General features: G+C 37.2%; 2 protein-coding genes across 2 annotated transcripts; one reads left to right on the top strand and one right to left on the bottom strand.

The window, feature by feature from the left end:
• Positions 1 to 13,369: 13,369 nt before the first annotated feature.
• Positions 13,370 to 15,554, top strand: LOC137710025 (histone deacetylase complex subunit SAP18-like; the record flags this gene model as incomplete). Its single annotated transcript, XM_068448990.1, has 6 exons — positions 13,370 to 13,561; positions 13,706 to 13,738; positions 14,374 to 14,484; positions 14,592 to 14,687; positions 15,268 to 15,342; positions 15,422 to 15,554. Coding segments are annotated over 6 exons (540 nt in total), but the record flags the coding sequence as incomplete, so codon positions are not given.
• Positions 15,555 to 15,695: 141 nt separating this feature from the next.
• Positions 15,696 to 20,870, bottom strand: LOC137710862 (PGR5-like protein 1A, chloroplastic). The gene is made up of 10 exons (XM_068450014.1): positions 20,461 to 20,870; positions 18,649 to 18,764; positions 18,274 to 18,370; positions 18,054 to 18,154; positions 17,873 to 17,929; positions 17,306 to 17,382; positions 17,008 to 17,059; positions 16,801 to 16,911; positions 16,628 to 16,725; positions 15,696 to 15,898 (listed from the first exon to the last, which is right to left on the bottom strand). The coding sequence occupies exons 1-10, from the start codon at positions 20,654 to 20,656 to the stop codon at positions 15,829 to 15,831; spliced, it is 975 nt and encodes a 324-aa protein (XP_068306115.1). The 5' UTR covers positions 20,657 to 20,870; the 3' UTR covers positions 15,696 to 15,828.
• Between the last annotated feature and the right edge of the window lie 1,174 nt (positions 20,871 to 22,044).

The following is a 22,044-nucleotide window of genomic DNA, read 5'->3' as shown; positions in this document are numbered from 1 at the left end:
ATAGAAAGCTCATAACCTGCACCCCCGGTGTTAGTGCTCCCGCCCAGAGTTGGGCACAGTCATTCACGTGATGTTCACCTCCCGCACACGCTCATCTTGGATCCAAGTTAGGTGCACAGTCATGTCGTACAGACCACTTTAGGTGGTTCTGACTCGTTGGTGACTCGCGATTATTCGCCCAGTCTTCACGTGATCGTAGCACTTGAGCGTACTTATTATACACCCAGTCCTGTCGTACATACCACTTTAGGTGGTTCCAACTCATGTGCAGGTGTAGTTAGTGAGTTGGAGATTTGAGTTCTAGTTTCAGCCGTACAGGTCACGTTAGGTAACTCCGGTTGACAGATTATATGGCATGGATTGGCATTACCTGAGTACTTGCATTTTAATTCGAGGCATTTGGCATGGCATATTTCCGATCATGGTTATTATATATATATATATATATTCTATTTTTCTGGGATGTATACAGGTTTTACGGCGAGGGGTTAGAACTTTGTTTATGAAATGGTTTTTGAAAAGCTTTGTTTTTGCCCACTCACGCTTTCTGTTTTGCGCCCTTCCAGGTTCTAGTTTGGCTAGCGCTTTTGGTGGCTCCGCAGAGGATTTTCCCGACTTACCTGATAGATTATCACCAGTGTAGGACCACCTTTGGGTGTGTTTATTTAGTGTTGTTTCGCCCGGACTGCATTAGGTCTTCCGTGCTCTGAACTTTGTTTCTCACACTTACGCTTGCACATGTATGTTATTTACCTTGTGTATAGCTAAGTTTGTTTTTATTTGTACTTTTATTATTATTTTTTTAGCTTCCGCACTGTGAACATGGTTACGTCACTTCCACGTGACGGCCAGCATGCCCTGATCTCGGTCGGGGTGTGACAATTAACATTTAAAATTTAAGTTGGGTGTAAAAAGAGGTTACATGGGTTTAAATAAAAATTCCCAAAAGTGTTTGAGGTGAATAGAATGTGAAAAATTAAAAAAAAAATGAGGCAAGATAGTATAGAATGGTGAAAAGAATGTGAGAAATGGTGTAGAAATAGTGTAGAAATGATATAGGTTTTATGTCAAGAAGGGCCATGTTTTAACTTATAGCTCTTTAGCCGGCCCGGTTAAAGATGGCCTAAAGAAACAAAAGTATAGTTGGTGTTCTCGGAGATACTTCAACAAATCCAAGTAAGGACCAAGCATTTAGAAAGAGCACAAGGAGATGAAGTGTAATATTTGAACAACATGGAATAGTACATTTCAAGCATTACACTTTTTTTATACAATAATATCCCATTTTATAAGAGATTCAGGTTAAGCTACATGTTTGGCCAACTTAACAATTAAGTATTGAATTCGGTATATATGCAAGTCGAACCTAAGACTTTCTACTTATAATTGAAGAAGTCTACTATACTAAATTATTCCACGTTAAAATTTCATAGTTCTTTAGTGAGTTTAAAATTTCATAGTTCTTTAGTGAGTTTAACTTCATTTGATTTAATTTAGATTAATACGATAATTGGGTTGTAGGTGTTATGAATTGTATGGCTGTTTTTTGTTGCTAGTTTCCTAACTTTTTTTTTTTTTTTTTTTGGTCAAGGAAAATATTATTAACTACAAAGAAACAGATCTACAAATGAAATGCCCAGAAATAGAAAAGCATAAACAACCCAAAAAAAGGGGCCAAACCAACAAAGGCCAAACTAAACAATTGAGGCCCAAAAAACAGAAAATCAAGAAATCAACTACTACCGCCTTAGCCAAAACAATGCATCTCGACATGCACAAATCCATGCTCACCACATAATATCGCCTCAGCAATCTCATCATCCAACCCCAGTCTGCTTTCCGAGCACAGTCACAAAGTAAAGAAAACCAACAACTGAAATAAACAAGTTGGCTATCAAGCAAAACAAGTCCATGCAAAACCATGAGCATCGCTGCTAGGAATAGCAAACAATAGAGAGAAGGTGGTGGTTTCAGGAACACCCGAGCTAGGTAAAGCACTGGAACTATACGCACCATCTCCATAGAAAATATGGCTGAAGATTGAAGTTTAGATGAAGGAGGAAAATGGATGCCAGTAAGATAAGATGAGAAGGAAAAATCGAGATGAAGAGCAAGGGAAAAAAGCAGCAGAAAAGGGGAAAATAGGAGACCAAAAGAAGAAAAGGGAAATTGGCAACTAACGCAGATTTTGAGCAGGATTGAAGCCTTCAGACAAAAAGGGGGAAAACGCAGATTTTGAGTAGGATTGAAGGTCTCTCACGAAATGAAATAAAGTAGTTTCCTGGCTTTTTGTGATAGGCTATTTGTAAGAAAACAGGTTTTGTCAATGTCTTTTTCAAAAAGTCAATCATATTTTTAATTTACAAATTTTGCTCTTATTTTATTTCTAAAAGTTTTAATTGACACAAATGTATGTTAAAATGTTGTAGGCCTATTTAATTGGAGAGTTATAGAGGACTGGTGAGGTGTGGTATGCATAGAGAAATAGAGAATTGAGTGAATTCTGAGATGTGATTTCTTACCCCCATTATGCCTTTATTTATAGTAGTAAGGAAGGTAAATTCCTTACCCTTTAGGTATTACAATACAATTAGGAAACTATCTAAAAACAGGTAGATTCCCATACTAGGATGTATACAATTACATTCCTAAACTACCTTCCCTTTAAGTGTGTAAATACTCAACTCAATGGTGCATCAAGTCTTTAGCAGCACAATGAGCGAATGTGAGTCCCAAATCAATGGAATAATAACATAAAAAGGTAAAACTCACGAAACCTCACTATGGTAAAACCCAAGATGAGATGAAATTCATAGACTAATAGGACATGTGAGAAGTTTGAATTGAATCAAACTACGTCTTTTGCATGCAAGTAGAAAAGCTCACAAGGGTATAACCAACTTAGGATGGGTCCTCCATAAAGCTTAGGAAGCAAAAATCCAATGGGACAAATACTTCTAATCGTAGGGAAAAGAGTACATTATGATCAAGTGAGTATACTTTTGGATAGTCCGATGAGTTTGACATAACTTCCAAATGATAACTACAAACATTGCATATGAGATAGTTAAGCATACTAATTTCTCGAACAAGTTTCTAGAAGATAGACTTCGACATTGACGTCGTGAAAAGGTTGGAAAAGTTGTTTGGAATCGAATTCAACCTCCTAATGCTTTGCTGATGTAAAGTAAACATAATATGCTTGGCATAGACGTTGTTGATGTATCATGTCATAGTCTAGTTAATACATGTGGCATAGTCTTCATGGATCGTCGTTGGATCTCAACGATGGAGGAAAACCACAGGTAATTCGAATATGCTCAGCAAGAGTTCTCAACCATGTGTGGTGAGTCTTGGAACGATTTTGAATTTCGCAACTAAGGTCTATATCGTGGACCTCCAAGATATTGTGGTATCCCTAACGGTAAAGACATAACCATGTGGAGTCGTGCCTTGTGTGGGTTTGATAAGTAACTTGCATCAACATAACAAACAAGGCAAACATATTTCCTAAGATCATGGGGTTGGATCTGCTCGGGATGGGTAGGGATAAGCCCAAATCTATATTACCTTCAGGGTAATAGAAAATATGTATTTAATGCCAATTCAGTGGCTGTGTGTAGGCCCAGTGCTGCATTTTTACCAACAGATCAACAATGAAAGACATGTCATGTCTAATGCAATGGGCTAAATATAGCAAAACGCAAAGCTGAAGTTTTATAATATTTTGAAAGATCTCATCGCATATATCGTATGGATGATTATATATATACTTGAAAGGTAACACCTATTGGGTGTAGTTCGAATGATGGATCAAACTACCATCAGAACAACTCTTGTGCTTTAGGTATAAATGAGTTTTCTCAAGATCCTTTATCTCAAGTTTCGTCTTCAGGTATGAGGCAGTTTTCTTAAGCTTTTTCTAGAGCATTAGTGAGATTGCTCTTGCATTAACGTAAAATGCAACTCTAGCAATTTGGAAGTATGATCATTGCTTTGTATTGGAATTGATGCTTGTGTTTTTTCTTAGGCTGACTTGCCCCCAGTGAATTTATTCCAGTGTTGGAACTCTGTTATGCTCGTCAGAGTAGTTGTGTTGTTGTCAGGATTACTAGCTCCACAAGAATAGTATGAGACTGAGTTAGTCCATTATTGCAGGATCGAAAAATGGGGATGTGCAATCAGCATATACCCATTTCGCAAAACAATAATAATTAGTCAGATTGTGCTCTTAGTTGTTTCATACTAAAGTGATTGAAACTTTTCGAAGTAATCACATATTAGAGGACAATAACCAAAGGTATTAGAAAACCTCTTTTTTGTGTTTTTTCTGGAAAACCTAGGCCTTGGTCATGGATAGTAGCAGCAACAATATCATTTAAAAAGTAACTTTCGTGTGAGTCACCAGAATTAGATTGGTGGTTGTCTTGAATTGTAGGAGATTTTGTTCTTTAGAGCATCAATGAAAGCTTCATCTTCAAGATCTTCTTGTTTTTATCGTTGCTTATGGCAGAGGTCGTTGGATGACAGAATATGAGTTCTCTCTCAATGAAAACACCAATTATTAGAACCAAATTTGCACACATCCGCAAACGGAGGCCAATTTCATAGAAATTGGGCATGATCTCCAGCAAAGGAAGGAATATGGTAAATTGAGGGTGTGGTTAAATCCAGATCGGAATGCCTACATATCTACAGGAAGGAGAATCAAACAACAGGTGTAGTAAATAATGGTGTGATGCGTGCACATCGTGTACTATCCATGAAAAAAGCCTATGAATTTATCCATGGACGTGTCTGCGCATAGATCTTTATGTGTATGAAAAATGAGCCTTTGTTAGGCTTAGAGAGAATATGTGTGTATTGGAGAAGATGAAGACTCCAAAGAAGGTTGAAGCCCTCTGTAAATACCCAAGCTAGAGTATTCATAGAGATCTTGAGAGTCCTTGTAGGGAAAGTAGTTCTAATTAAATTGGGAAGCTATCTAGGAGGGAATCTATGATAACATATCCAATCCTCTTGAGATTGCGACTATTGCCTAATCCCTAAGATATCCTAATTTGACTTGAATTAGGTCTCCTTACTTGGGAGACAAGTGATACAAGTTGCTGAATAGTTGTCTGACTGGTTAGCCTGTTGAAATAACTTACTCTGATCCTGTAACGCCCCGACTAGAAAATTTTATTTTGGAATAACTTACTCTTGTTTATTTTACTATCCTTAACCACAATTCTTTATTCAAAATTTCTTAATCACTCACAAAAACTATAACCCAATCTACTTACCAAAAACATAAGACTTAATTGCATCTTATTCACCAAAATTTATTTTATTTTTTTTAAAATCAAATTCCCCACAAGATTAATCTCCATTATTTAAAATTTGCTTTCACAATTGAATCACATCAAATGGGTACCAATTATGGATTTAAAATATCAAAATCTATATGAAAAGGTAGTGTCGAGCCTTTGGCCATGTGTCGCCGCCGATGGCGGTTTCTGGCGAGTGGGAACCCCAAATTCTGACGACCACTAAAATTTACCAAATTTTACAGGGTTGTAGAGTGCAACGAGAGGAATAACTTTCATACCTGGGCCAAAGTCCAGTTCAGCCAGGAAACACTTGAAATCTGGAAGGGATCACCGGAAACCCTCGAAATAAGTTCCTTTCAATTCGACATTTTTTGAGCTCCGACGCCTTAAATCTTGGTTGGGATTTGTTACTGAGTTCAAGGTGAGTGAACTGATGATGGTGGTCCACGACGAAATGCATGGACACGGCGAAATCGACGTCGTGGCTTCGGGACACCCACGACACAAGTTTGTCGTGAAACAAGACCAAATCAGCTCCATTTTTGGTGGAAAATTGCAGAGGGAGTAACGACGTGAGGATTGATGGTCGTAAATCATCTCAATTCTTCGAGAAATTGATGAATTTCACCATAAATTATACGGGGTCGCGATAGGGAAACGGGTCGCCCGGATCTTCCTCCTTTTCCTCCTTGCTCATTCCCTGATTAGGCAGTTTCCCACCCTTTTCTCTCCTTTCTCTTCTTTCCTTTTCATCTCAGCCATTCATCTATCTCATTCCTCTTCTTTTCCTTTCATCCCCCAGCCACACACGTGGCACAACTCATTACACCAGAAAATCTGGAGCCTTCTAGATTAAAGTAAAATTACTAAAATGTCCTTAACTTTAAACGTTAATAATTCATTCGTTATAACTCCTTTGTCGAACGTTTTTCGCCTACACGCTCGTAGGGTCGAGCTTTATTCGAAAATATAAATTATGACCTCAAAAGGTTTACGGATTTTATATAACTAATTTCCAAATTTCAAACTTTGTAACTAGTTTAATTAAAATCTAAATTCAAATAAATCAATATAAATTCCTGAAAACAAAATTCTAAAATTTCTCTAATCAAATTTTCATAACCATAAATCTATTTATTCTCAATTTACTCCACATATTCATACATTTTTAAATTTTCAGGGTATTATAGATCCTAACTAGGAAGCTTGACTAATCTAATCATCTGAACTTCACTTGCTATGGTATTCTGATCCTTCTTGCCACCCAAGGTGCCACGTGTCATGGGCCTAGAAAATCATGGTCCCATAGTTTTTACCGACACGAGAGCTTGTCGTGCTGATAAGGTGTTGTGAAATAGACGATATATGTGTAGTGTTATTTAAAGTAAATAAGGCAAAATATTTACGAGGTTCGACAAGTATGCGTACGTTCTCGGAGCAGCAGGAGAAGTTTACATTCTTATCTGAAATAATAGGAATACAAAAATAATTCTCTAATTTTCTCTCTTTTTTCTAGCCTTAACATAGCTTCTTGATCTCTTATGGAGATAGTGAGAATTGGTATATTTACAAATGAGCCCTCCACGCCTATTTACAACAAATGGTGTGAAGTACAAACAAAGTGACTTTTGCCAGTGATTTGCGAATTCTCCACCACTTCGTTAGTTTTTTTTTTTAATTTTTTTTTACGACTTATACTTTGGTACTTGTATGCCATACCTATTAATTGTCATGACCCATAACCTGCAAAATTAATCAAGTTTCAGTACACGATAAATTTCTAGGATGAAGTGCCAATTTAGTTCCTAAACTATTATTTTAGTGAAAATTAGGTCCCTGAATTCATTAAAAATTGCTAATAGCATCCCTACTGTCACACCCGAACCCGCCGTTACCAAGATATTGTCCGCTTTGGCATTCCCTGGCCCGAAGGCAGGGCTACCGCACGGGTTTGTTCCTGTGGACCGGTACTCGGCCGAAGCCAGCGCCTGCCACCCCTCCGGGTCTGTCCACAAAACGCGTCTTGGTAACCAACAAGGTTGCGAATGGATATATAAGGCCAGGACTCGACCCTCGTGTGGCCGATGTGGGATAGGTTTACCAAGCCTATCCACCCCCCTTAGGGAGCCCGACGTCCCCGTCGGCACACCACCAGCACGAGTCCGGCTCTGATACCAAATTGTCACACCCGAACCCGCCGTTACCAAGATATTGTCCGCTTTGGCATTCCCTGGCCCGAAGGCAGGGCTACCGCACGGTTTTGTTCCTGTGGACCGGTACTCGGCCGAAGCCAGCGCCTGCCACCCCTCCGGGTCTGTCCACAAAACGCGTCTTGGTAACCAACAAGGTTGCGAATGGATATATAAGGCCAGGACTCGACCCTCGTGTGGCCGATGTGGGATAGGTTTACCAAGCCTATAATTATAGGCTTGGTAAACCTATCCCACATCGGCCACACGAGGGTCGAGTCCTGGCCTTATATATCCATTCGCAACCTTGTTGGTTATAAAGACGCGTTCCAGAGGGAAACAAAACCTTGAGAGGGCCGGACCGCGGAAGGCGGGTTCCGCTCAAAGAGGACAATATCCTAGATGGGCCCAGTACGCTGCGCTGCCACTCTAAGACGCATTTTGTGGGCGGCCCGGTTAGGGGTCTGGCAGGCGCTGGCTTCGGCCGAGTACCGGTCCACAGGAACAAAACCGTGCGGTAGCCCTGCCTTCGGGCCAGGGAATGCCAAAGCGGACAATATCTTGGTAACGGCGGGTTCGGGTGTGACACCTACTATTAGCAATTCACTTGACACACTTTAGAGTATAATACCGTCATTATCTCGCCTATAAGCCCTAAGCATTTCATGTAGGTTGTGAATCTAACGTCTCATTTACCCTCCAAAGTTAACTGCATAAACTATTTCTTTATAGAAAATTACCAATCTACCCTCCAATGTGTATCATATGCAATTAACATGACTTAAATTGACGGAAAATTGAATATAGTAACTTCAAATATAATATTAGAGATGTAATTGGCAAATTTTTGTAATGGAAAGTTTTAGGGTAAATTACATTTTACCCCCTCAAGTTTGGGCAAAATTACAACCTCATACAACATCTTTAAAACATTTCAATTTCATACATTTACTATCATTTAATTTCAATATCTTATGTTCCGTTAAAAAATATGTTAGCTTAACCGTTAAGTGATGACGTAGCACATATGAATCCACATTTGTGCTTATGTGGCTAAAAAAACAAATAGAAAACAATTAATTAATACTAATAAAACATAGTTGGCCCCACTACATAAATTAAAAAACAGAATATAAATATATTAAAAACATCATTCTTTCCCATCAGCCCACCACCACCACCTACGCCAACTTCTGCAGCATCCCACCTCCGATGCCAACGCCAACCCAACTGTCCCAGTTATTCCAGCTCTTGCTTTACGAGTCTAATGACTCTTCCCTTTATTCGAATCGGACCACCCTTTAAATCCGTCATTGCTTGAGTTTGACCTGACCCACAGTGACTCTTCCCCTTATTTGAACTGGACCACCTTTTAAACTCGTCATTGCTCGAGTTCGACCTGACCCACGAACCCCCATTGCGACGAGGCTCCAATCCACTCCTAGATCTCTCACTGCCTTGAGCAACGTGAAGCACTCGACCTAGATGACTGAGCTTCCCTAGTTGCTCCGTACGAGAACGGAAGAAGGTTTATTGCAATTTGGGTTGTTATGAGCTTGAATCGTAGTGAGAGAAGATTAGTGTTTTTAGCTTGAATCGTAGAGAGATAGTGGGAAGCTTCGAGTTGGGGTAGTTGAAATTAGGGTTTTTACGAGCTTGAATCGCAGAGAGAGAAGATTGAATTGCAGAGAATTGGGTGTGATTTCGAGGGTTTTGGATTAGAGGACAAGGGTGCATATGTGGTTTTGGGGGCGAAGGCAGGGGGACGGATGGAAGGGGAAGGAATTAGTATGTAGATGTGGTTTTGGTGGTGAAGGGAGGGGGCAAACGGAGAGGGAAAAAACAGAGGGGGAAGTTGAGTTTTGGTGGTGAAGGGAGGGGACGAACGAAGGGGACGAATAGATGGGAATGATACAAGGTGTGGATGGATGGGTGGTGGGGCCCAATGTGTTTTTTATTAATTCATTATTTTTTATTAATCCATATGTGCCACATCATCACTTAATGGTTGAGTTAACAAATTTTTTTAACAGGACGTATGATATTGAAATTAAATGATAGTATGGAATTGAAATGTTTTAATGATGTTGTATGAGGTTGTAATTTTGTCCAAACTTGAGGGGTTAAAATGTAATTTACATTTGAACCCATGTAACCTCTTATTACACTCATGGCCTGTTTACGAAATCGGAATGGAGGTAGAAGAAACGGAATTGAATTCTTCCCCAACTGATTCTGGCGTTTACTAAATTTTGGGAATGAAATTATTTGTGGGCTCCACCTAAACTTAGTAATCAGATTCCTAATATTGTCGGAATCCAATTACCAACTTGGAGGAGGTATTTGAATTCCGAAAGAAAGCCAACTTCCAGAATTAGACTTCTCTACTGAAATTACCCTGCCCCCTTTCATCACGGTTCAACCACGAAAAGCACACTCATCCCCCCCCCCCCTTAATCAACTCACACCACCGCACCACCTCCTATACTGCCAAGACCCACCACCAATCGACCCCAACAGTTCTACCAACAAACTTTGGACAGTCACAGATTCCATTCCAGTTGTGGAGAGACAGATGCAGAGGAGTATATAGATAAAAGCAAACCTTATGATTTGCACATTGAGATGATCCAAGAATGGTTGCCAACAAGGAGTTCATCGTTTACAACTCGATGACCCGACAAAAGGAGATTTTCAAGCCGATAGAACAAGGTCAGGAGATGATCGCAAAAATCAATTGAGGAGGCAAAGGGGGGAGAGTAAAAAAGGTTATGGTGGAAGTGGAACCGTAAAGGTTCCAGAACCTTTCCCGACTCCTGTTATTTTTGTTGTTGGGTTTTTAACTTTTTTTGTCGAATGCATTTTTTACTCTTTAAATAGTAAAAAGTGAAAAAAAAAAGAAAAAAAAAGGAGTAAACAGAACTCAAGTTTTATTAAAAATAACAAACACCGGAATTGTTAAAATTTAAATAATTTTTTTTCTTACTATTATATATTATATCAAATTTTATTAAAAAAAGTATATAAAATATTTGATTTGGGACAAGTGCATTTTAGTAATCATACTGGTTTATATTCTGATTCTGCTAAATTAGTAAACAGCTTTATGAAATTAGTGTCATTTCGAATCCAATTCCAGAACATTTAAGTAAACAGTTTCAATAGGAATCCGATTTTGACTCCACCTCATTCCAATTCCTACTCAATCCAATTCCTACTCAATTCAATTCCTCTCAATTTGATTACAGATTAGTAAACGCGCCCTTAACTTACTATCTTCACCCATATTGTTTTTTGTTAAAGAATTAGGATCTCTTTAAACCCAAATTTATTACCTAAACTACCCTTTCAAATCCAATTCAAAGTGTAAAATTATATTTACACCTATCCTCTTTATAAAATAACATCTCTAAGTAATTTGTTTTTCCTTCGAAGATGCACCTTTTGACTCCCCCCTCCCACCGTGAGCTCAATAGTTGCATATGTCGTATATGACTAGGATTTCTGTACTGCTTTTTTTCTTTTTGCTACCAGACCCAGACATTTGCTTTTTTTTTTTTCTTCTTCTGATGCACATAAGCAATAAATCAAACAATTAATCCCTTTCTAGTTATCAACGGGCAAGTAAGTTTATAATCTAAGAACATTGGTATTTCTCCTTGGAAATTTTCCAATTATGAGATGATGAGTATATTTTATATTATATATTTAACCCTATTCTTAGTATATTTTGGTTAATATTTTGATACTTTGAATTATATTTCCAATGTAGGACTTTCGACTTCTTCTGGAGAAAAACATGGTCAAATGAACGAATTTTGAAGTAATTCTAGTTGGAGGACGATCGTGAGTCACTTAGCTTGATTGTATCAAAATATCAGATTTTTCTACCAAACGATGATTTTTTGGCAATAAAATAAAGGAGCAATGTGCAATGCTGGAATAGTGACATTTTGGGCTTGACTTGCGTTTTTGGAGCCTAAGATGACCTCATATGGGTTCATGGCCTTCGGAAGATGTGTTCAAAACGTCCTGATCTTCAAAATAAGCCATTATGGGCTGAATTTGGAGGAGATTTGAGGCTAAAACATGGCTGAACAGTTTCTATGTAGATTCTCCTAGTTTAATTAGGACTTTATTTTCTAAGATATTTTATTATTATTTAGTTTCCTAGTTAGAATAAAGCACCTTGTTTTTAGGGTTTGTGCTATGGCTTAGCAAATATATTGCTTTGCCGTTCTTAGTCTTTTCTACACTTATTATTATTCAACTTTGGAGACAAAGAACTTTGCTAGGGTTCTTGGAAATTTTCTACTCTAAGGTGTTTTCATTCATTTTATTCTTAATAATATTTTATATGAATTCAATTATGAATATGCGTAACTAATTCCTTTTGCTAGGGCGATGCCTTGAGCCGTAGCATAAATATGTGATTTTTATTTAATTGCTTATGATTGATTGCATGTGCATTTTGAATTACTAATCACTGTGATTAAAACTATCTAATTGTCTTAATGCCTGATCACTATTAGGATTTTTAGAAAAGTAATTTGATGCAATTTTGGTCGGAAGGTTCCCTGAAATTGGCGCTGGCTTCATGTGGTTAATAATTGTAATTTCGCTTAAGATGAACACCACGTCTTAGGGGTTGCATGGTTTTTCAAAGGGTTTTCATAAAGCATAATGAGTCTTTCATGTTCAGATTTGATCCAAATGTCTGGACAGGTTGCATGTTAGGTATACGTTATACGTTGGAGGTTCCAAGTAGAATATAAATTAGGAAGACCTAATTTTCAAAGTGGCATGTGTAGATCATAAGTAATTAGTAAAAATACATAGGATTGCTAGGTGATGGTGGAACCCTAGTGCTTTCTTTAATTTGATTTCTACAAAACTGTTTCCTTTTTCTTCATCTTTAATATTGCATATTAGTTTCTTTTATTAATTAAATTCTTTTATTTAAATTATGTTATAAAAATCAATCATCTCAACTTTTTGCTTTACAATAATTAATTGGAATTTGGTTTGCTTCGATTTTTAATAATCCATGTGGATCGTTCCTTGCGAGATCCATTTATACTACAATAATCTTGTCATTCTTGCAAGTATTATAAGAGTTTTTAGCCCATTTACGTTGTGTTAAATTCCCTATCATGAGACTTGCAGAAGTGTCTCTTTACTCGTGACTTTTCCGGAGGAACTGGTTGTTTACTACTATTTGGCAAATTGATAAAATCCAATTTTCTCCAATGTGGATGAAGAGCCTCAAGTGGGATTGGCTTACCAATCCTTCTATATTTCTGCAATCTCATGTGCACATGGCAATTAATGAATTTGGCGAATGGTGCAAGTATTAGTTGAGCTATTAGAGTTTTTGTCGGAATGAACATAAGATAAAAGGGTGATACTAGGATTTAATTATAGTGTGTGAGCTTATTGATATATTTGAATTTTATTATTAATTTCATTTCGTACTTAATAGTAATTACACAATAAGGTAAAATAGACAATTAATATTTAAAATTTAAATTGGATGTAGTAAAAGGTTATATGTGTTTAAATAAAATTTTATTTTTATAATTCAAAGACTGATTTTTCTAAAAAAATAATTTAGAGACTTAATTTTCTTTCATATGATAATTAAATTGTAGTTCATCTTAAAGAGAAATTTTTTGTGACCGGTACACGGGTGATACATTACGTGTGACTATACAAATTGTGAGATATGTGCGTTACAAAGTTAATAACTTAAAAAATAAAATTTTCTATAATTTATATAAAAACATATGATGTGCCTTGTGTCCCGATCATAATGAAAAATTTCTGGATGGTAAATTTCTATAACATCAACTCCAAAACCCGACCTAAAAACCCGAAATCGTTCTCAAGCTAGGACTTCAACGATGGAGAAGAGAGAAACTTAGACGAAAAGATGGGCGGGCCGGGGCCCCAGACCCGAGGTCCACCCTGAAGACAACTCCCTCCTCCTCCCCGCCTCATTCCAGGGGTCCGCCGCCCCCGCCACCTCGCCCCCACTCCGAACCCATCGACCGCGAAAAGGTACTGTCTTTAACTTTCAGCTCTGCTAGTTACTTCTTTACGGTTTCTGTATTTTTCAAAATTTTAATTTATTATTAATTTTTTTCTTGCTGGTTTATATGATATATTTATGAAAAGCTTTGTTTGTTTTTGTATGCAATGCAGACTTGCCCTCTGCTCCTTCGGGTTTTCACTAAGGTATGTGCAACCCCAGTGTTTTGTTTTCTGCAGGTTATTTTTTTGCAGTTTTGGTATTAATTGTTTAGTGGTTTTGGTAATCTTTTATGCTTGTGAAATTTGGCCTCTAATTAATTGGAGTTAATGATTTTGGTTGGAAATTCAGATTTTTTAAAAACCCATATCTTATTTACTTCAGAGGTATTCGATTCGAAGCGGGTTTTGCTGATTTTGTTGCAGAGGATAGACTTAGGAAGCTTTTGTGGTGGTATAATTTTTGCCCAGTTGATAGAGTGAAGGGAAAAGGATGGAATATTTAGGTTGTTATGATTATATCGTTTCTCAGCCTATCTTGGCCTTGAAGATTATTGCTCTAATTAGACTCTGAAATCAGTTGAATAGAAGATTTTGGTGATGATTCTGAGATAGTGTTAAGTAGGGAAACAAAGTGCATTGGGTTACTAACCGTTAAGACTTTGTTTCGGATTATGGGGAGACGTTTGTAGAATTGGGAACGCGTGTTCCTATTGAGAAGGTAGGAGAAGTTGGCGGTATTGGAAGTTTGGGATCATGATGTTAATATAAGGATATATTGGTTGGGTGCTGACATTCCGTTTCAGCCTTTTACATTTACTTTTAACTATTTTCTTTGGCAGATTGGGGCTCATCACAGTGAGGTAGAATTTACGGTGAGAGGCAATGAACCAAAAGATAAGGTTCAAATTTATACATGGAAAGATGCAAAACTTCGTGAGCTAACTGATCTTGTATGTTATCTGTATTTCATAATGTCATGCCATCCTATCATCTTTCCTATATTTGGTTGGATAACATTATATTACTTGCTCCGAGGTAATTCTAGTTTTTTCTTCAGGTCAAAGAGATTGCTCCAGAGGCTAGCAGAAGAAATGCTAGACTGTCTTTTGCGTTTGTATACCCTGACAAGCACAGTCGCTTTGCGGTGAAACAGGTACTTGCTACCTTCAATTGTAGATCTTCAAATCCACGTATCAAGATGAGATAGATTACCCAAGAACCAATTTCTTTATGATCCACTCTACGGATAAATGAGTCCTCTTTTGTGCTTCAACTCAAAATTATGCTCATTCAAGTCGAAATAATAAATCCTCTCAATAGGAAAAGCGATATTGCTTTGTGTGTTTTCACCTCTTTGCGGTAAAAACATGTGAAATTGTATTTCAACTGTTGTATGCAATTATTAGTTTAAAACTTGCTGTTTTAGAAAATTCCTTACTATTTCTCATACCGATCAGATCCCGAGAAATTCTTTCCAGTTGGTTTTGTTGTCCCCTCGTTTTTCTTTTTATTTTGAAATTTATCTTCCATTACATTTGGAGGTAGTCTACGGGTGCGTATGCAGTATGATGTTTACTTGTTTTCCAGCATTTAGCGAGGTGGGAAACGAAACAATTAAGCTTAGGTACATACACAATCGAGAAGTACTCATGCACATACAATTGAGAACTACTTTTGCCCCTCTCCTTTTTTATTTATTTATTTTTAAAATCGTGTATTTCTTGGTTTTTAAGGTTGGGATGAGGAATTCTCATGGAAACGGGAGACAAGTGGATGAAAGCAAGACACTGAATGATCTGAACTTTCTGGTAAACTGAAATTTTATGTCAAATTCTATTGGGTTTGACCCAAAAAGGGGGTGTTCTCACATCTTATCATTTTATGTAGATGGGAGATTATTTGGACGTGGCGATCCTATAGAGAAGATGGCTGTAGCATTAGCACTGATGGTTCTTCGGAGGCAGCATTTCGGATGGATCGAGTGGGAAGGAGCGCGTCACATGTTTTGTCGCGATTAGGGTTTGATTTGATTCTCATTTTTCTGGAGGCCGTTAGAATTTGAGTTATTTTTCTAAGTTTCGCGCACCGGCAACTGTGTTTCCGACCTACAGGCTTATGTAGGGCACAAGAGTAAAACTGAACCGTCTGATCATATGATATCATCTTCCTCTTTCCTTGTATTCATATGCACAATCAACTGTTGAGATGTTCCGGAGAGACCTCACGAAACAAAAAAAAGTACATATTCTTCTTCTTCTTCTTCAGCACAAGAAAAAACTTGGCACAAATTCTAGTCAAGCATTGCTTCCTTCCGGCAACGTGATCAGGCGCGACTTTGAATCATACACCAATGGAGTTCCGCAGCTGCAGTAAAATGTTACTCATCACAGTTAAAATTAAATGGAAGCAAAACTTTTGTAAATCATGTCCAAAGAAGCGCAGAGTCCATATCAAGAGAAAAGTATAATGCTTGACTCCGGCCATTCCTCTTTCAACGACGACGTTACATCATTTTACCGTACAAACATTATAATCAACATCATTTCATCGTGCAAACATTATAATCAAACCATTTCATTGTCTTTGTCATTGTCTAAAGATTCTCTCTTAAAAAAATCAATCAATTTGCAAAATAATTTACTTTTTCTTATGCGTTGAACAAACCAACGGTAACAAATAACATCTTCATGGTGAATCGCCAACTTTTTTGACTCATACTAATGACTAACTAGTTTCTAAATTAAATGAGTCATTATACAATAATAAAGAGAATGAACGGTTTGGATTTTTATGATTTTGTAATGAAATGATGCCACATTATCAATGAAGGAGGAATGACTCCTTATATGAAGGAGCCAAGTAAAGTTCAAAAGATGAAACTACACAAGTGGAAAACAAAGAAAGTCGATAGAAAAAGGAAAAAAAAATGCTATCGTCAGTTGCTCTTGCACATGCGTGAATGATTTCTGACTATTGGTGCAAGTGAGCTCCACTGTGGAGTCAACATGTATCTAAACACGGTCAGAAATCATTCACGTGTGCATGACTGACTGCAACGCTTTGTCTAGAATCAGTGATTAGTTTTATACTCACTTTGAGCATTTGATGTTGTTGGTAGAACCACCATTTGAAACTGAAAGTATGCTCCCAAAGAATGACAAGTTCTCTGTACCACAGTTTGGACAAGGGCCCTAGAAAAATAAATGTGAAATGTTAAAAGCAATATGGTATCCACAAATTAAGGTAGCATTTGACAAAACACCTACCTTTAGGATCAAAACATCCTTGATAATTAGTTTTGTGAGTGCCTGAGCTAAATAAACTATGACAGGCACAGCAGCAACCCATGTGAAAATGAAGCTGAATGGCTCCGGCAGCTGCAATCCAAGAATTTACCAAAGGTTTTTTTTTTTGAAGGAGCATAAAATGGATACGTACAGAAACCAAAAGTTCATGTGGTTAAACCAATATACCTCCAAAAGATATGTGATTTCGAAACCGGTCAGATCATCCAAAAAGAAGAACCTAGCAGATGGGGAAACAAAAATGTTTGTTAATTAGTAGATTCAATATCATCTACGAAAACTTGACGAGAACTTCAGTGACAAGAGAAGTGGTTAAGCAGTTGGTTTTGGAGCCATCAGATTTAATGATCTACATTTCGGTTACGTGTTAAGGAGCAAGCATGTAATAACAGTGCCTAGAATCTATTGCATGTCATCAGCTTGTGAGTTTCAAGCGTATGCTTGATGATATAAGAAGTTGACTTACGCTGCAAGCGCGACAACAGTTGCAGGGACATTTAGCAGGAGCATCTTCAAATAGTCAACAGACAGGTCACTGTAAACCTGTTGGGAGAAAGTTAATCAATACAAGCACAACTCAGTTTTAGCAAGGAATCTCAGCAAAAAGTTATATTAGAGGTTGAAAAAAGGACGGCTAAATATCCAAATACACATAAGAATTTACTGAAAACAAGTAGTGCATAACAACTTTAAACAACTTTTTACATGGTAAATCAATCTGCAGAAGTGCAGGGAGGTTTGGGGGAACAAGCAAGTGAAATTGCCCGTTTAGAATCTTTAGATCCAGTATTGAAGTAATGGATTTTCATCATACATGTATAACCAAACACACGAATACAAAAAACTGAAGAAATGTTTTCTCTTAAAGAGATAATCCTTTTGATATTTAGTAATTACATTCACATTTTGCGGCACATGATGCATAGGAACCATTTAAACCAATGCAGTACTTATAAAACCACGAAATTAAACGTACACACGGTAATTCATATGATGGATATATAGAGAAAGAGTAAAACTCAGCATTATGCACCTTTCTAGTACGAAGACTGCATCTTGGACCCTCGACAACAATATCGCTCCCTTCTGTCTGGAAAAGAAAAAAAATCATGTTCACCAACTGAAGCAAATGGAAACGATAGACCGATGGCAAGAAGAAAGTATACCATTAATCATATTTTACATGCCTAAACATGAACCCAGCACAAACTAACCTTTAGTCTCAGCTTCAGCTCATCGTACTCTTGATCTGTCAAAATTGGTTTGCCAGACACATAGGCCATTGAGGCTTCCAGAAACTTCTGTTCATCGGAACCTGCATGGTAAAATTAAACAACAGAAACCGAAAATATATCTTAGAAATATTACCATTATGAAATCCCAAAACATTGAGGTGCCAAGTCCCATTCTTTGAACAAATGAAACGGTACATACTTAGCATGACAACGCTGCTGCCTTCCCACATGAGTTCTTCCTTGAGGTTATCAAATTCCTCATTTGACATAATAGCTTTTCCGTCATAGTAGAATGACTTTACGAGCAAAAAAAAAGAAGAGACCAGTTAGTATCTCAAATGCAAACATCCTTAACACGTTCCATCCAAATTAATAAAAAACTAGCTGACTTCTTGAAGAAGGTAACCAAAATGCCACCGGGATAAGTTGTGAAAGCGGTCGAAGAACTAAGTCGGAACCTTGGTTGAGATCCAGACCTAGTACTTTCTTGCATCGCTTCATCCATAGAATCATAGTGTGTTCAATAGCAAAACACTATAGTACTGTAAAACATTAAAATGTAGTGTAAAATTACTTGTAAAGCTTGAAGAAAATCTTGTTCAAGTTCACCCAAAGACTTTTTCGCTTTGTTGTCTATGCTACAATACGGCAGAATCTTACTGTCAACAACGTCATCGTTTTCGACCTTGCCTGAAAAAAGGACATTGGAATTGACTCAGCAAATATTCCAAAAACAAACCATGCAAAGAGTATAAATTAAAAAAAAAAAAAAAAAAAAAAAAAAAAAAAAAAAAAAAAAAAAAAAACCTACTCATTTATCACCAAGTAAAGATGACTACGGTATGGTAGCGTTTAGGGGTGGGTTCAAAAACCGAAAACCGAAAAAAACCAAACCGACCATCAAACCCAAGCCGAAAAAAAAAAGGAACCAAAAAAGAAAAAACCAAACCAAACCGAATTGAACTTTATTGGTTTGATTGCAGTTTTGAAGGTTCGAAAACCGAACCGAATCTGTTTACACTTAATGACTCACGACATTATTTGAGCCTTAAAAACACGACACCTTCACTTGTTTCTTTTATTTATTTATTATGAACCTTCATTTGTTTTTTTAGTCTGACTTTGTCATTGTTTTTGTTTTTTATGTGAAACTTCTGTTGCAGGCCAAAGACTTGTAGTTGATAACTTCATTTGGAAAAAAGCCATGAATAGTTTGACACTTGTACTTGTAGTTGCATGGTCAGTTTATTGAGATGAATTATTAGATTACTAGTCTACCAATACAAGCCTATTTCTAAATATATGATCTTGTATAGTTACTTTCCCATTTTTTTCATTTTTTTATTATTAATCTACCAATACAAGTTTTTTTTTTTTTTTTTTTTTTTTTCCCCCCTAAAAATTCATATAAAAAAACAGGTTTTATAAATAAAAAATAACAGGAACCGAACCGAACAAAATCAAACTGAAAAAAAAAACCGAATCGAAGAAAATCGAAAGAAAATTGAACCGAACTGAAATTTTGGTTTGGTTTCAGTTTGGCAAAAAACCGAACCCATCCCTAGTAGCGGCACGAAATTCTTTGGCGTTGAATCGAGGTATTCAGGAAAAACAGGTTGTTCCAGCTCGATATCGTCAAAAATTCCTGACTACTTTTACAAGAATTGACTACATTGCTGATTAAAATTTTCACAGAGACAAGACTCGCATGATATCAAATTATGCAATTGGATCCCTCGTACGCAAGTGGCCCTCTACCATAGTGGTGGAGAAAAGTGTTGCCTTTGCACCACTACGTATGTTCAAACCCCGTCAGCTCTCTAATCTAACATCTAATCTAACAAACCAATCATTTGACAAAAAAAAGATCCCTCATACCAATAAAAAACGAGATTAATAAATGTGGTCTATATAACATTACTCATTAAATAGTACAAGAAAACTTGATATGGAAAAAATGTCCACACTCCATGGTGTAAGCTAAAATAACTTAAGACTGAGTCATGAATAAGTCCCTTATTCATTTTGCATTATAACTTAGAAAATAAATCTCAAATTGAAGATTCTTGTTATATTATATTCTTTCATGGCGGTGGCTAGGTTAGTGGTCCTACTAATCTGCCCCTACCTATGTAACGAAGTAAAAATTGAATCTTCCACATACTATCTGTTTGCTGATAAATTAGCACACCCTTTATTATGGATAAGCCAGTTCACCAGAATAGTGTGATCACCCTTTGCACTTACATTCTAATTTCCGTTCCCGTAGTTTAGAATATTGCTTTACATGATGAATCATTTTCATTTACTATTAATCAGAACTACAATTAAAGCGGCTACAACAAAAAAATCAAACTCGAAGCTTAGATGGACATATGATCCTAACCTTGTTGGTCAGCAGTAGCCTTGGCCGGAAGTACCAAAAGGCGGCGGCGGCGGAGGCGGAGGCATAGCTGTCTGCCACTGATCTGAAAAGACTCAACCCTCGTGGAGGAGGGAGAAGAAACAGACACAAAGGGTCTCTGAATAGAGGGATTAAAAGGGGTTGGAGATGTTAAATTGAAGCCTAATTTGGTGGCCATTGGAACTGAGCAAGGCCACTAATTCTCTGGTTACTGAGTGAGCTGAGTAGTAAATGAAGATCAGATGTTTTTTGGTATCTGATTTTGGATTCATTTTTTTTCTTCTGGTGGATTGTTTGGAGGGAAAGCAAAGGGAAACAACTAATGAAAAGATAAGGTGAGTGGGGAATGTGAGGAGGGAAATGCAACGGCTTTATTGTCTTCTAATTTCAAAGACATTGTCAAAGAAGTATCAAACACGATATACTTATAGTTTCACAAATGTTTTCGTTATCATATATATAAAATCTGCCACGTGCTTATCCTGAAAAACTTGTTATTGTGCTTTATCGTTTCTATAAAATATCTTGGTACTACAAAACCATATAAAAATAAATAAATAAATCAAACACATAGTATGTTAAATTTCGTCAGACACCCTCTAGTGAAGATTGCGTGAACAGGATTTTGATTGCCTTGTGAAAGAAGAATTTAAGACGGGAGGATGGTGAGTGTTGTTCCATTTCGAAAAGTTAAGAGACATTATATGTGCTTTTAAGAATATTTTTAATATTATCAAATTAGTTTGATAAAAATTTTCGCAGTACTAGAGCATATTAGTGCTCAACTTTCTTTAAAAATGTTGGCTGGTTTTTGTGCCGAAGGGCTATGATGCGCTTGTGTTATTAAGAGGCGAGCCAAAACCTTCACCTACCTCATGTCTAACCTAGCGAGGACTAAGCCCAAAGCATCCCAAAGAAAAAGCAAGTCCTAGGGAATGCTTTGTTGTTCTTCCAGCAGCTCTTGGATGCTTGGTTTGGTGTTATGTTGAGTGCTTCCAACGATGATGAATTGCTTCCTGTGGTAGTTCAAGTTCTTCCCACAGCTGTGGAAGCTCTTTCCGCAGCCGTGAAAGCTCTTCCCGTAGCCGTGGAAGCTCTTCTGATGAGTGTGAATGCTTCCTATGCTAGTCGAATGTTTCCTTCGCTGGCAAAGTGCTTCCCTCAATAGTCGAATGTTTCCCTTTTGATTTCGGTGGCTTTGAGGAGTATTTGTTAAACTAACAAACATTGGGAATTAATGAGTAATCATAATAAATTATGAGTTGCTCGAATGACGCATGGTGTCTAAGCCAAAATCCCACTTATTTAGCGTGAGAGAGAGAGAGAGAGAGAGAGAGAGAGAGAGAGAGAGAGAGAGAGAGAATTTGTTCTTGGTTCTATGGTTTTGTAGTTTTTTTCAGGAGGTAAGGAAGCTTATTGGAAGGTTTAGAATGAAAGGAAAGCTTATCTTTGAAGAATTAGGGTTTCTTGCACTTAGAAGAAGCTTGCTATGCTTGGTGCATTATTACCCTTGTCATTCTCCTTCCCCCCACGTGATTGTCTCTCCTTTTGTAGCATATTGATGCC

Source organism: Pyrus communis, chromosome 12 (assembly GCF_963583255.1).
Source record: "Pyrus communis chromosome 12, drPyrComm1.1, whole genome shotgun sequence".
NCBI lineage: Eukaryota > Viridiplantae > Streptophyta > Magnoliopsida > Rosales > Rosaceae > Pyrus > Pyrus communis.
Note: the sequence above shows the minus strand (reverse complement) of the source record. Positions and strands in the feature narration are given on the sequence as shown.